This window comes from Ciona robusta, chromosome 11 (assembly GCF_009617815.1).
Source record: "Ciona robusta chromosome 11, ASM961781v2".
NCBI classification, from domain to species: domain Eukaryota; kingdom Metazoa; phylum Chordata; class Ascidiacea; order Phlebobranchia; family Cionidae; genus Ciona; species Ciona robusta.
The window spans coordinates 532705-548379 of NC_143245.1; the positions used below are offsets into that span (position 1 = coordinate 532705).

General features: G+C 35.3%; 3 protein-coding genes across 3 annotated transcripts in view; 2 read left to right on the top strand and 1 right to left on the bottom strand.

The window, feature by feature from the left end:
- LOC149727541 (uncharacterized) lies at window positions 1-4744 on the bottom strand. Its single transcript, XM_089887676.1, has one exon. It carries the CDS (start codon window positions 4436-4438, stop codon window positions 1529-1531), a length of 2910 nt encoding a protein of 969 aa, XP_089743802.1. The 5' UTR covers window positions 4439-4744; the 3' UTR covers window positions 1-1528.
- LOC149727542 (meiosis inhibitor protein 1-like) lies at window positions 4608-8712 on the top strand. Its single transcript, XM_089888376.1, has 9 exons — window positions 4608-4622; window positions 4855-4957; window positions 5177-5378; window positions 5716-5786; window positions 6361-6430; window positions 6778-6807; window positions 7295-7429; window positions 8008-8101; window positions 8602-8712. The coding sequence occupies exons 1-9, from the start codon at window positions 4608-4610 to the stop codon at window positions 8710-8712; spliced, it is 831 nt and encodes a 276-aa protein (XP_089744502.1).
- LOC149727543 (uncharacterized) overlaps window positions 7382-15675 on the top strand; it is a 9856-nt gene continuing 1562 nt past the window's right edge. Inside the window, exons 1-16 of the mRNA XM_089888377.1 lie at window positions 7382-7429; window positions 8008-8101; window positions 9192-9288; window positions 9548-9659; window positions 10006-10066; window positions 10511-10638; window positions 10923-11037; window positions 11412-11514; window positions 11748-11775; window positions 12203-12330; window positions 12705-12812; window positions 13188-13377; window positions 13882-13974; window positions 14922-15035; window positions 15199-15360; window positions 15558-15596. Of these exons, the coding sequence (XP_089744503.1) occupies window positions 9214-9288; window positions 9548-9659; window positions 10006-10066; window positions 10511-10638; window positions 10923-11037; window positions 11412-11514; window positions 11748-11775; window positions 12203-12330; window positions 12705-12812; window positions 13188-13377; window positions 13882-13974; window positions 14922-15035; window positions 15199-15360; window positions 15558-15596 (1456 nt within the window). The 5' untranslated portion in view covers window positions 7382-7429; window positions 8008-8101; window positions 9192-9213. The remainder of the gene's footprint in view (window positions 7430-8007; window positions 8102-9191; window positions 9289-9547; window positions 9660-10005; window positions 10067-10510; window positions 10639-10922; window positions 11038-11411; window positions 11515-11747; window positions 11776-12202; window positions 12331-12704; window positions 12813-13187; window positions 13378-13881; window positions 13975-14921; window positions 15036-15198; window positions 15361-15557; window positions 15597-15675) is intronic.

Consider the following 15675-nt stretch of genomic DNA (forward strand, 5'->3'; position numbering starts at 1 on the left):
TGTTTGTTAGTTCGGTATATTGTTAGTCGAGTTAATAACGTGGTTATCAATTATGATCCGATCACGTGATACAATACATAGATATCAAATACTTCGTGATATATGATGGCATGAATATAAACAATGAGCATGAACACTACATCCCTCTCCAAGTTAGATGGTAAATTACATTTTAAAATGTTGTTTAGCTAAATGCACAATATCTAAATTGGTTCACAATAACACAGTATTTTTGGAAGGTATATGAAATAAAACAATGAAGTAATATGGCTCAGATTAACACAGGTAGCTTGTTTAACACAGGTTGTATATAAAGTTATAAAAGAAAGTTTGAAGTACGTTGTATTAAATTGGCAGTACGTGGCTTAGGTAACGAAATGAAATACTGCAATATACAAGCAATAAATGAACATGGCATGCACGAGTACTTATATAAAGGTACCATCTCTGAGGTATTCAGGAGGCCTACGATTTCGTACCGGATATCGATGATTATCAGTATGTTCATTTGTCTCATTAGTGAGGTTATCTTCATTGTTCACTGTGTTGTTATGGTTGTATGGATAATATGGTTGATCGTCATCTGTGTGTTTCTTATGTTGTTGTGATGTATTTATTTTCTTGAAGAATGAAGAGTTTCTTGTAATTTCTTTGTATGCATTTTCTGCTGTGATCATTGTTCCTTTGATCTTTGTAATTGTGAATGGTTGTGGATTGTAAGGAAGCATTAATTTTCCTTCTTTTCTTTGTTTTACAAGAACTTTATCTCCAGTCTTGAAGTGAGATACTTTTGCATGTGTAAGTTCGTCTGCATATTTCTTCATCTTGTGTTTTGCACTATTGTCTCTGTTGCGAAGATTTGTATCTTCTTTCATCTGTTCAGCATTAGGAATTGTAATGCTTATCTTTCTTCCAAATAGTAGTTCAGCAGGGCTGACTTGTGTTGTAGTGTGTGGTGTTGCTCTGTAGTTTCGTAGGAATGTAAGTAGTTTGCTTTTCCATGACTTAGTTTCAGCATTGAAAATTCTTACAGCTTTGTTCAGTGTTTTCATAAATCTTTCAGCTTCAGCGTTTGCTTTCGGCCAGTGTGGAGTAATTCTTCTGTGTGTGAATCCAAGTTCTCTTGCAAATCTTTTGAATTCACTACTGTTGAATGGTGGGCCATTATCAGTTTTCAGAATGTCTGGTATTCCAAAACATGAGAATGTTTTTTCCAAAATAGGAATGACTGTTGTTGCTTTGGTTGATTTGATAATTTCAACAATTGGATATCTTGTATACTCATCAATTAATACAAGTAGATATTCTCCAGATGGGTATGGTCCAGAAAAATCTAAACTTAGTTCTTTCCATGCACCTTGAGGTAATTTTGACATTTGCAGTGGTTCATAGTTCTTTGTAACTGTCGCAGCTTGGCAGTATATACAATTCTTGACTCTTTCTTCCACTGTTTTGTCAATTCCAGGAAACCAGGCGTGTTCTCGTAGTAATGATTTGGTTTTAACTATTCCTTGGTGTCCTTCATGTGCTAAATCAATGACTCTTCTCTGCAGTGTTTTGGAATGACTATTTTTGTTCCTTTTAAAAGTAAGCCATCTTCTGTAACTGATAGATCACTTCTGATTAAATGGTATGGTTGCAAAGTTGAATCCTTAGCATTTGATTTCCATCTGTTTGCTGTTATTGTCTCTATGACTTTTTGCAATGTGTCATCTTGTTGAGTAGCATTTTGTATGTCAGCTTTTGTTAATGCAGTAGGTATTGCTGTTGCTGCAATAAGATTAACATATTCTTCTGCATTGTCCGACTCTTCATTTGCTGAGTGATAAATAGGATGTCTTGACATGTAATCGGCTGGATTATCTTTTCCAGGTCGATATACTACTTTAAAGTTGTACGGTTGTAGCCGTAAGTTCCATCTTTCAATTCTAGCAGGAGGTTTTGATAATGGGTTTTTGAAAATTAATTCAAGCGGTTTGTGGTCAGTAACAAGTGTAAATGGCTTTTGAATTCCATATAGATATAAGTGAAAATGTTCACATCCCCAAACAATTGCCAATGCTTCACGTTCTGTCTGTGAATATCTTTGTTCGACTGATGTAAGCACTTTACTTGCATAAGCAATAATTGAAATATTGTTGTGTTTGTCTCGTTGGCTTAGAATAGCACCTAATCCAACTGGGCTTGCATCCACTATAAGTTCTGTGTCTTTTTGCGGATCAAAATAGTGTATGACTGATTCACTTGTTAGACTACATTTGAGCTGTTGCATTGCTCTTTCATGTTTCTCGTTCCATTTCCATGTAGAATTCTTGTGTGTTAATTCTCTTAATGGTTGAGTGATTGTGGCATAGTCTTTGATTAATCTTGAGCAATAATTTGCCAATCCAAGTAAGCTTCGAATTTCTTGCACTGATTTTGGTTTGTCAGCATTTTTGATTGCTTTGATCTTCTTTTCTTGAGCATGTATTCCGGCGTTGCTGATTACAAATCCAAAGAATTCTAGTTTTGACCTGTTGAACTCACACTTCTTTTTGTTTAAAGTGAGGTTCTTCTTTCTTAAGATGTCCAGTATTGATCTGAGACTCTTGTCATGGTCATCTTTGGTTTTGCCGAATATGATAATGTCATCGCTTACATTTAATGCTCCAGGTATGCCTTCGATCAATTGTTGTATGATCTTTTGAAATAGTTCAGCTGCTGAGCAAACTCCAAAATTGAGTCGCTTGTATCGATAAAGACCTTCATGTGTAGAGAAAGTTGTTATGTATCTGCTTGCTTCATCCAATTCAATTTGATGATATCCTTTGTTTAAATCTAGCTTGGAGAAGACTGTTGCTCCATTAAGATGGTGTATTATATCATCAAGCGTTGGACATATGTGTCTTTCTCTGTGTATAGCCTTGTTTGCTTGTCGCATGTCTACACAAATGCGAACTTCTTCTGGACTGTTTGGCTTTGGTGGAGTAACTATTGGAGATACCCACGGTGTTGGTCCAGATATTTTCTCAATAATGTCATTTGTTTCTAGATACTCAAGTTCTTTAGTGACTTTTTCTCTTATGTGAAAAGGTATTCTTCTATGTGGCTGTGCTACAGGTTGTATTGTTTTGTCTATATGCAGCTTTGCCTTGTACCCTTGGAGTTTTCCAATTCCTTTGAATCGATCGGAGTACGTTGTGAGAATTTCCTGATCATCGGCTTCATCGCACTGTTCTGCATCAGTTGCGAAGATTTCTTCTTTGTCTTTGATAGCTGTCGGAATCACTACTAATCCCAATTTTTCAGCTGTATGGTAACTCAGTAAACATTCTTCTTTGCCTTTTATTACATACATTTTTGTTTTCATTATGTATTTAGGTGTTTTGACTTCTGCAGTGATCTTTCCAAGTACAGGTAGTGGTTTCTTTGCTTGGTATGCATAAATTTTAGTGTTAGTTTTCTCAAGCTTGCAATCTAACATTTTGAAATGTGTTTCATCAATAATGTTGACAGCAGCACCAGTATCAAGTAAGAAAGTAATATTGTTGTCATTCACTTCCAATTTTACTTTGGGTGGTTTGCGTTGAGGTTTGTTATGCCTACATATGGTAACATATGCTTTACGTACCTCTGGTTCTTCATCACTGTATTCTGATTCTGAGTTATCTTCAGTTTGTCTCACATGCTTCTTTTGTTTCATGTGTAAACAGCATTGCGAAAAATGATTGTATCTTCCACAGTTACGACATTGATTTCCAAATGCGGGGCATGACTTTCGTCCTTGTGCATGAGGATAGTTTCCAGCACAGAAGTAGCACTTCTTGCTTCTTGTTTCTCTTTGTTGATGTCTTGTTTTCTGCGTGTATTGTTTTTTCACTTTATATGCTGACTCTCGAGCATTTGATTCTGACTTTATGTTTTTCTCGATGGATGATGCTTGGGCTTCTGATCTTTCCATCGCATTCGCCATATCAAGTAAATTGACAAGAGTAAGCTGTTGTGTCTCAAGTGCTCTTTGTCTTATTTTGTGATTTCTGCATCTGCTGATTATCTGAGTTTTGATTTCATCGTCAGCGCTATGAAAATCACAATTCTTTGATAGTTTACGAAGACGAGAGTGAAACTGTTTCATTGTTTCATCTTCTTCTTGTTTTGTTTCACGGAATGTTACTCTTTCATAATCAACATTCTTTTTGTCTGTAAAATGTTGGTTTAGAGTTGCTATGGCTTGATCATATGATTCAGCATCGTCAGTGTCAGGTAGACTTTTGAATATTGAAAAGACTTCATCACCAGCATAATGTAGTAAATTAGCTCTTTTCACTTTATTTTCTGTGATGCCTTTTACCACAAAAAAGTTATTGAGGCGTTCTACCCAATGTTCCCAGCGAGGGCCTGTTGTCGAAGATTCGTACGGATTAAACGGAAAAATACCATCAGACGCGATAGCAGCCATCTTGGTTTTTCTTTACCGTCTTGCTTTGCGAACTTCGTAATATGGACGTCTTTTGTTTGTTAGCTTTCTCTGATCGACTAATGCACGTTTCCTTGTTGAAGTAACGTTATCCTCGTCGCCAGTTATAGTGTTCCACTGTCTAGTTCTATCATTTAAAGACTAGACTGGAATGTTTGTTAGTTCGGTATATTGTTAGTCGAGTTAATAACGTGGTTATCAATTATGATCCGATCACGTGATACAATACATAGATATCAAATACTTCGTGATATATGATGGCATGAATATAAACAATGAGCATGAACACTACAGATAATATCATAAGTATGTAATAAAAGTTACGAATAAATTAATTTTATTTGTATACAAATTGCGGTAAGTTGGACATTAAATTAATCTTTTCTATTTTTCCGCAGATATTAACATTGTCACTGAAACTCATAGAAACATGGACGGCATTCACAGACATCTCATATTTCTTCCAAGGAACAGAAGAAATGCAAGGAAAAGCTACACAAGGTGTTATTTAGGGTTCAACTCATTCAAAATGTATTTTTCCAGAAATATATCCCATTCTATTCTATTTATAATGGGTCCACATTAAAAACAATTTTTTTCTTTTTTAATATTAAGTATTACAATTAGGTTTAAACTAACAGTCAAATTTCCTGTAAATTAGGTCTTTTTAAATATAACGATTTGTTTTAAATATACAATCACAAAATCCCCATATTCCAGACTCCCCAAAATTATTCCTCTCCATGAAGCGAGTCCTCCTGCTCCGATCCGACCCTCTAAACCTCCCAACCATCCGATGTCTCCTCCGTCTTCTTAAACACGAGGACTTTAATGATCATCTTGCTTGTAAGATGTTGGATGCAGATCTTGTGGAGTTTATTTATGATGTGTTGAGGGCTTCCAGTAGCGAGGAACTGCAAATGTAAGCATCGGTGATCATTGGTCAGTTAATTGTATTGTTATAGGGGTTAGGTTATGTTTTAGCTCTCTAGTTTATAACTCTGCTGTTAGGGTGTCTAAACAAACAAGCAGAGCCAAAGTATATTTAGTTTATTTATTGGTGGCGTCCTCCTCTGTTGAGAAACCGCAAATGTGAGTTGGGAATAAATAATTAAAAGCTACAGAAATCAAATCTAATGCAATTAATACAAACTTTGCAACTTAGCCAAGAAATATAATACGGCAGAACCAATAAGATTAATGGTACAAATAAACACTAATACAAATAATAATAAAGACATCATTCCATCTTCTCACAGTTGTATATTTGAATCGATCATCCATTTATCGCAACACAAAATATTCTTCACCAACTGCCACGCACTTCATGGTAAGTTGTTGTGTAGCACCAACCACCAACCATACAGTAATACTTAAATAACTTAAGATGTACTGCCAGCAATACTACAGGGGGTAACTAGTGATGTTTCTGCAGACATTAAATATTCTGGACCAATTTTACTTTAATTTTTTTTCATTAAAAAAGTTTTAAAATAACAAAAGTAGATTAGACTAAAATATTCATAATCACGGGTGGTGTATTCTGGTAAAGGTGTTTCACCAATAATTCACACATAGTACTTCTGCCATACTTTGTTAGTTACTGAATCAGTTAATATAAATTTACAGCTGAAGCCATTTTAACAATTGAAACCAAATAATAATAACTTTATTTGTCTTTAAGATTACGGTAGCGAAGATTTAAAATATTTTAAACGAAAAGACAGGATATAGCGTCAAAATAACAGTTGTTAAAAACCAAAAAACGCTTACAAAACATTTACATTTAGTTGGAAGAAAATAAGCGTGGTCGCTACATCTTCTAGATCTTCTATTTGTTTCTAAATAAAGTTTTTTTTTACTAAAGTTTAAACATAATCCACATATAATACCGACCACTCCAGGTGTGAGTTCCATCTGCATGAGTTTAAACCAATTGTTACAAGATGCTTCACCCAATGCTGTGTGTGCTGGGTGAGATTCTAATTTATTTATTTCTTAGGTTGTTGGTATTATATTAGAAACCATTTAGAGATATTTCCAATTTCATTTTTTAATTCATAATTTTTAAACTAAGATTTGAAACAAAAGATTTTTTTTAATATTTAAAGTTGTTTAGTTCTTATGTTGTTGGTATTGCATTTGAGGGGTTTAACCATTCATTGGCTGAATCTTCTTGAGGTAACTAGAACTTCCGTTCAGCTTTTAGACCAAATGTAAAGTAGGAGGATTAGAAATAAAACAATTAGATAACAAAAACAAATTAAAAAATAAAACAAGAAGGGTTATTTGATTATTTATTCATGAAATCTTAATTTCAGGTTTACTGCATTGAAAGTTATATTAGAAAAGTAAGTGTTGACTTATTCATTTGTTGTTATTGCTTAAATTTCTTATGTAAGATCCATAGATACACATGTTTGTATTGACTTTGTTAAAAAAATGGGTAAGTTGGTTTGACCTGGTATGAGTGTAATGAATGAACTAATGTAACTTGCCTTATTTTCGCGTGGCTGGAAAATGGAGATGAGTCTTGAACCCATAACCTCTTGGTTAGAGGCAGCGTGCTAACTACGATAGTTCTGGTATACTGATTAAAACAAGGCAGATTAAAAATATTTACAATAAATTAAATATGAGTCCAATGATGCACCACATGCCCCATGCTAACTACCATCCTGTCCCTGTGTATGTAACAAACTGGCCAGACTGGTCCTGCTAGGTGCGTAACTTTAGTCATAGATAAAACATGCATAATATTATCCACAACCCAAAGCAAGGTTAAACATATCTTGAGTTTTGACACCATATGTTTAATATTAACCATCCACGTTCCAGTCAACCTGAAGACATCCCACTACTTGAAAGTTTAAGTTTATTCGACCAAATATTAGAGGTTGTGACTGCAGGTGTTGGTAGCAAACTAAACAACGTGCCACAAGTTTCGTTGGAAGCTTTGTGTGGATTGTTCAGGTAAGATGTGATTGCTAGATCAGTGGTTCTGTTAAACCAATTGAACTAATTGCCTGTCTGCCTGATATTAAGTAAATATGGAGTTAAACAAATTACTATTAAATAGTATACCTCAGCTTAGTATTTAGCACTGTAACACAGTGGTCAGTGCACTAGACCTATGGAATTAGGTTTTGAGTCTATATATGGAATTGAGTTTTGAGTCTTGACGCTGCCATTGTGGGCGTATGTGTCCTTAGGCAAGGTGCTAAAGGGAATTGTGGTGACAAACTATTAAAAACTTTTTGTCTATGTATAAATCTACAAGCCTCCTGTTTTCTCATATCACACCGTACTAAGATCTAGTAGGGGGGTTAGGAGATGGGACACCTTTTAACTCCATTTTCTCGTCCCATTTGGTAGTAAACAAAGAACATTCACAGAATTATAAAACTGTATCCTCACGACTTCTATAGACCATTGTTAATTGTTTAAAACACAGTCAGGATATTTTTATATTATGTGCTAAAGGTGTCCCATCTTGCCCCGCATACTCTATGTGTGAAACGATTATATTATTATTTCACCTATCAACACAGGCAACAACATGTACCGTACCCACCCCCATATAAGGACATGATGTCGATGTTGGTTGTCATGGTAACCAACCTTCCAACTTATTATAATGCATTGGTAAGTTGGGGAAGTTGAAGCATTGAACTGGTATGGTTTTGACTACTCTTCTTGCCACTATTATAGAATCCTCCGGTACATCGCAGGTTAGGCTGGTATAAAGCATTAGAGATTGGTAGTTTAGGGGTTATTAGTTAGAAGGCTGGTGGTTGGTTGTTATGTTCAGCGGTTCACAGATAATGTTGAAACAAGATTCTTCACTAGCACTCCCTGCTTATTTATAGACATGTAAAACCTAATTTTAAACTAAATATTTGTAAAAAAATTATAACTTAAGAGTGTCAGAAAGTACATGAGGAATTGGAATAAGTTTATTTTAGCGTTTGAAATGGAGTAACAAAAAAAGTTTACAAAAAGTAAAAGACAGTAAAACAACATTATTGTATAACTTTTTGGTTAAAAAGCAAGACACCTAGCATGAAGTATTTTCCGAGTAAAAGCACAATCAAGACACACGTTGTATATACTTCATTATTATTAGTTGTAAGCTTTCATTACAGCCAATAGAAAGTCAACCAAACACAGAGGAAGTTATCATGTCTAGAAGGGAAAGTTTTGAAGCATCCATGTTTGCGTGTATAGATCAACTTATTAAGTATGGACCAGTTTAGTTTATTAGGATTTTATATTTTCTTTTACAAGAGTATTTTATTTGTTGCTTTTTTTCTTTTTTTTCTAAAAGGATTTTGTTGAGTTTGTTTCACAACAAAAGTGAAATAGTACGTCATGGAGACTGCAGTTAACATTGGCAGTATACCACATATTTTATTGTATATCAACAGTTTTACATTGCAGATCAGTAGTGATTTTGTGGCATTATTACATAGCTTTAATAATGGTATAACAAACCACTCATACTATTAGCTAAGTTGTTTGTTATACTTAGTTAACTAAGTTGGGTTAGTTAACTTTTTACAAACTGTAAAAAGTTACAATGTAAACTTTTTACAGTCTTTTTACAGTAACGATGGTTTAATTTTAAAAATAAAACGTTTACAAATAAAGAAAACGTTTTAATGTACTTATAAAAATGCATCTTTATATTAAATTTAAAACATTCAATCAAAATGCTAATCCCTTTCTTAAACAGATTGTTGGTAAATGATGTTTCTATGGATCCTCAGAAGAATGAATTTGAAAACAAACTTGTGGTTTCAATCCAAGAAATGTGGTTCCCTCTGGTTATGGTAGGTTTCGCCAGGGTTTGTATTTATTAATAAAGGTGTGCACGCTACTATTATAGTGATATATATGTTGTTTAGTTATGGTGGGTATGTGACTATGTGTTTGTTATTAGGACTCTTGCTTAGTGTAATTCAACACATGCCTTGTTTCAAGCCATACGTAGCAACAACATATATATTACTATAATTGATAAATGTCATGCAACCACAAAATCCACACCTAATTTACATTGCTTGTAAAATTCACGATATCTATACACAGGTAGAAATGAACTGCCAACGCAACCCCATAGTTTTATGGAACCTTTTCAATTCCCTTCATTCAATATTCCAACTTCATTCACAAAAAGTTAAAAACTTATGGGCTCTTGTTGGTGAGTTGATATGTTTTGTTCCAAGGGTGAGGTCCAATAGCAAGGTATGCTATGGACGTGGGATTTAAACCAGAGTTGGTTCATTACCCCAACATTGTATATGTACATTCTATTCTATATGGGTGAGGTCCTACAGTGAAGCATGCCATGGGACCTGGGATTTAGCGCAGAATTAACCTGTCACCCTAAATACAATAGCTGTGTTTTACAAATTGTCTTGGTTGTTAATATTTTAATTTATGTTTTTTGTTACTATATTTTGAAAAACAAACTAATATCAATATGTATGTCTTAGATAATTGTTGTGATTTGAAAGCATTGTGATCCTGTTGTATTGTATTTTCAGTTTCATCCAATTTACTCTTGTTAGCATTGAGGTTGAAGACACAAGTTGACGCAAATGAAAGGTAAGGTGTATTGTATATAAATATGTGGGTGGTTGATTGGTTCGATTGCCTTTAGTACAGAGGGTACGGGTTTGAGGCTTGGTGCTGCTACAGTTGTCTTATGTATCCCTGGGCAAGACACCCAACAATGATTGTTTTAACCCAGTGGTTCTCAATGGGTTGTCTAAATTGTAAGCCATGCAGAGAATTAAACACCAACAAAGTTACATACGTGGTAACTTGTAAGCGGGCATGAGGTGTGTGAAACAGAACACTTGTGTTATAACGACTGTAGTTGCCCCACCATGCGTGGATAAACAAGTTACATACGTGGTAACTTGTTAGCAGGCACGAGGTGTATAAAACAGAACACCCGTGTTATAACGACTGTCTTTGCCCCGCCATACAAGACCAAATAAGTTGCATTCATTCAAGCTAACAACCTCAAATATTATTCCCCCACAGCCACCCCATGTTACACGACTCAATTTGTCGATTCATTTCAACAATATCCGTCACGTTTCTTCATCTAACGGAAAATTACGAAGAAATTTCGGAATCTGTTTTGCCACAGGGAATATCCAACTTATCAGGTAGTTTTGGGGTTGGAATTGTTTTATAGCTTCATTTTTTTATGGCAATGAACTTTGTAATTTACAAAAATAATGTAAATAATTTTCATTGACCTGACTTCGAAAATTTAGCTTGAAAAACTTTATAAATGTACTATGAAACATATTGTGTATTTTAAAAGAAAACACACTACATTTTTTTATACCAGATGAGCTGCTAAAGGATAGTTTCCATTAATATTTTATTGTGGACTTAAGTTTATTTTACTAAACTTTTAAACAACAACTTTATATCTTTTTACCAGGTCTACCATCGGAGCTACACCATCACCTACTATCGCCATCCAGTGGTAACATAGACATCAGCAAACAAGTTGCAACGATCGTTCTGCTTTCAATATTTGCTTGGAGTGGAAACTGGTAAGTTAGTATAGGTGTTACATTATGTATCAACCTGGTACATGGTACAATTGCTCATATATATCTATGCCCTTGCTGTGGGACAACTTGCTTGCCTCTACCTCAGAGGGTGCGGGTTCAAGGCTGGATGCTGCTACTATTGTGGGCGTATCACGTATGTGACTTTGAGCAAGACATTTAACGACAATTGCTCCAACCCAGTGGCCACTAATTGGTTGTCCAAAAAGCAAAAATATTTTGTTTTAGTTATTAAACAGCTATAGGTATTTTTAAATTTTGATTATTTTATTGTGGTCTAAACTAAATTTAAAGTTATTACATAAATTTGTGACTGCTACAACAAATAGATATCTTAGGTTAATTATTCATCCCAGCCCCACCCCCCACCCCACCCTACATAGTTGTACGACACAGTTGGCTGCACAAGGATCTTCGTTCCCAACATTTATCATCAAACTTATTTGTTTCCTTGCAATGGTAAGTTGCTATTATTTCATTTACTGCATTATATTTTAATATTTAAACTCAAAATTTTTTCTCATAACTATTAAAGAAAATTTAAAAAATTATAATTTTTTTTTAACACATTTCCAAAACATGTATGTTTCATTCACAAGCATGATATAACAACTGTTGTGTCTTTTTGTTTTTTCATACACTTGATATTTTGCACCACAATAAGATATTAATTATGTTTTTATTTCACTCAGGTTTGCAAAGATGAAGACAAGATGACGGGTAGTGTGCTATTATATAAAACACTTGAAAATTAAGTTTACATTCACTATTTATGCAAGAATAAATATGGTGACTTCTTAAAAACTTTAAATGTTGTCCATAAATAAGTTACAAACGTGGTAACTTATAAGCACGAGGTGTATGAAACAAAACACCCGTGTTATAACGACTGTTGTTGCCCCGCCATGCAAGGATAAATAGGTTACATACACGGTAACTTGTAAGCGGACACGGGGTGTATGAAACAGAACACCCGTGTTATAATGACTGTCGTTGCTCCGCCATGCGAGGATAAATAAGTTGTATACGTGGTAACTTGTAAGCGGGCACAAGGTGTATGAAACAGAACCTTTGAAATATAACGTTTGTTGCCCCTCAACGCAAGGATAAATATAGTGACACAACCTAATAACTCCCTCCCTCCCAGACCTTCCCCATTCTCTCATACACCACCTTGTGGAGACAAACTCCATATATTTCCCCCACCCTACTTATGTGAGGGTGTTGTTACAGGAACCAGAGTCGCTTATCCCTAATGAGGTCAAATCACAAGTGGTATGTACAAGTTTCGTTGGAGTTTTTGTTCCGCATACAAATAAATATCATGTAAAAAAATCGCTAACAAAGTGAAATAAGTGTCTGATGCTAAGAATTCGTAACAGACGAAAATCAAGTCCAACCAAGTTAATAAAAGAAATGTATTTTGCCCAAATGGCATATACAGTTTCTTATTTGAATAGAGGTTTAAAGGCATAATGAAGCTTAGCTTTTAAATGTGCAATTCGTGCCTTAAAAATGTGCAACTGACCCCACCATGTTTACCATTACTAACTTTGTAACCTTTCCGGATCTTTGTGATCACAACCCATGGATATGAAATTAATTTCACATTAAGTTATTAACCATATTAATTCTGTACAAAAAAACAGGTAACGCCATGGATATCAAGTATAGACGAACCATACACTGAATCCCCTGCCTTGCTTATATTGTCCGATCTTATTCAAGCTAACTCACAAGTTGCACAACTTATTGCTGTAAGTCCTAACTTGAATAAATTAAATTTTAAGTTGGCACAGATGAAATTATTTTCAGTGTTTTAATAATGGGATGTTACAACACTTTTGGCCGCATGCCTTTGGCATTTCATCCCATTGAATCTTTCTATTAAAAAAGAGACATTTTTCCTGAAAAATAAATCTTACACTATATAGAGAATTGACTAACTACATGGTTTTCTTACAAAATGTTAAAATAACAAAAGCAACTTAATTTTTGTTGAACATTTTTAAAGCTACTCACTCAAATTAGCGCTTTGTTTAATATAATCTCGTAACTCATCAGAATGTTTATTGTGATGTCATAACTTATAATAATGCCTATTATGATGTCAATGTTTTATATGATTCCAGAACACCTTGCTCCACTCAACCAACCAATCACAATCCACCAAACTTTTTTTTATTTTAAACCAAGCCATTATGACATCATCATCACAAACAGAGAATAGTGATGACTCACAATCAAGCATTGTTACATGGATAATGGATATTGTACCAAACATAGTGGATGCTTATTTAAACTGGGAGTTCATTAAGCAAGGTGCTTAACCTTACAACCAATAAGTAAGATTTGTTTCACAGGATTGTGTGTCTAACTATCCCTGCATTCCCTTCATAAAACTTTGCTGATAACAAGGGTGCGTAACTTTTATTACAGGAGGGCCAGGTATAAATTACATGGGGTTATCTCCTTGCACAAATATGAAATATGGGATTTAATTTCTGAGGAAAACTGGGATATAAGTTTATTGCCACACCAAATAAATTCAGTCAAAATGAGCAGCCGGCTCCGTAGGTCACAGGTTGCACACCTCTGGCTTAGAAGAACAATCAACAAACCTGGGGTGGCAGGACGACATTGGTTGCATGGGTGACATTTAAGCATACTGAGTGTTGGGGTAATAAACCAAATCTGACCCTAATTTCTTAACAAGCACCTCACCCATATAGAATGGTGTGAAGGAATTTTCTGGGGTAGCACTGCCCACCTTAACACCCCTACATTTACCAAAGCTCGGTGCCTAACCAACCCCTCTCCATACAGCATCACCTTCCACCAGCCACTTATTGATGAAACTTCTCCATCTGCTTCTTCCTCATCAACCTCCTTTAACTGACCATAAGATTGTGAGGAAAGGTGGGAACCAGCAATCTAATATAAACATTTATTGATTTATAACATTATTTTTAAATTGTTTAAATTTGAGACACTTTAAACCGAGGAACAATTTAACAGTTTAATGGCCTGAATCCCAGGTCCCCTAGCGTGCCTTACTGTAGGACCTCCCCTATATAGAATAGAATGTGCATATACAATGTTGGGTAATGAGCCAACTCTGGCCTAAATTCCAGGTCCAATGGCATGCCTCACTGTAGGACCTCACCCATATATAATAGAATGTGCATATACAATGTTGGGGTAATGAACCAACTCTGGCATAAATCCAAGGTCCCATGGCGTGCCTCACTGTAGGACCTCACCTATATAAAATAGAATAGAATGTTCATATACAATGTTGGGGTAATAGGACAACCCTGGCCTAAATCCCGGGTCCCATGGCATGCCTCACTGTAGGACCTCACCCATATAGAATAGAATGTGCATATACAATGTTGGGGTAATGGACCAATTCTGGCCTAAATCCCAGGTCCCATGGCATGCCTCACTGTAGGACCTCACCTATATAAAATAGAATAGAATGTTCATATACAATGTTGGGGTAATAGGACAACCCTGGCCTAAATCCCGGGTCCCATGGCATGCCTCACTGTAGGACCTCACCCATATAAAATAGAATGTGCATATACAATGTTGGGGTAATGGGACAACCCTGGCCTAAATCCCAGGTCCCATGGCATGCCTCACTGTAGGACCTCACCCATATAGAATAGAATGTGCATATACAATGTTGGGTAATGAGCCAACTCTGGTCTAAATCCCAGATCCCATGGCGCGCCTCACTGTAGGACCTCACCCATATAGAATAGAATGTGCATATACAATGTTGGGGTAATGAGCCAACTCTGGGCCTCACCCAAATATAATAGAAATATAAATAACTTTCAATTGTTTTACTATTGCAGCTGTATCCATCGTTGTTAATGCTGTCCAATCAACTGATGATGTCATTGATGACATCATAATACACAATGTTCTGGATTTGTTAAACGTTTTGATCCAAGACAAATCAGTTACAAGTAGATATCATGTTGTAATTTGGGTGAAAAGTTTTTGAGTAACTATAATTTTTTTTTTTTTTTGATTTTGACAAGACAAATAAAAAATAATTAACATTTTTAATAAATTGTTATAGCGATGAAATAATTTATTCAAACTTAAAACCACATTATGACATCACAGAGTGGAATATCATTGTTTCAAATCCGGAATTAATGGAGGTTTTTCATTCGCTGATTCATCGACCAATCACAAGCCAGGGATCGAGTCATGTGACCAGTGGTGTGATTGCATTGCTTTCTACCATGATGACAATTCATGGGAAGGTACCATATATTTTATATAGTTGGTTGTAGTGCGGTGGGTATAGGTTCGACGGTGCTACCATTGTGGGCGTATGTGTCCTTGGGCAAGACACTTAACGGCAATTGCTCCAACCCAGTGGTCACTAATGGGTTGTCTAAATTGTCATCCATACTTAAAAAACAAATGTCGGTAGCATTTTGGTATTACTAAGATATAACTATGTTTATCTTTCACAGGTAAACAAACCAATACCAATAGAGGTCCCTCAACTACTGGTAATGATTCGGGGGAATACCCATAATGCATTACAAGGTGTGTAATAAAGTTAAATAATTTAATGCGAAACAAATATCA

What these genes read in the sequence shown, in the direction of transcription:
- LOC149727541 (XM_089887676.1), bottom strand. Translation starts at nt 4,438, where the DNA reads ATGGCTGCTATCGCGTCTGATGGTATTTTTCCGTTTAATCCGTACGAA.
- LOC149727542 (XM_089888376.1), top strand. An exon ending in GCAAGGAAAAGCTACACAAG is followed by an intron (nt 4,958 to 5,176) that starts GTGTTATTTAGG and finishes CCCATATTCCAG; the next exon opens with ACTCCCCAAAATTATTCCTC. An exon ending in CAACTGCCACGCACTTCATG is followed by an intron (nt 5,787 to 6,360) that starts GTAAGTTGTTGT and finishes CGACCACTCCAG; the next exon opens with GTGTGAGTTCCATCTGCATG.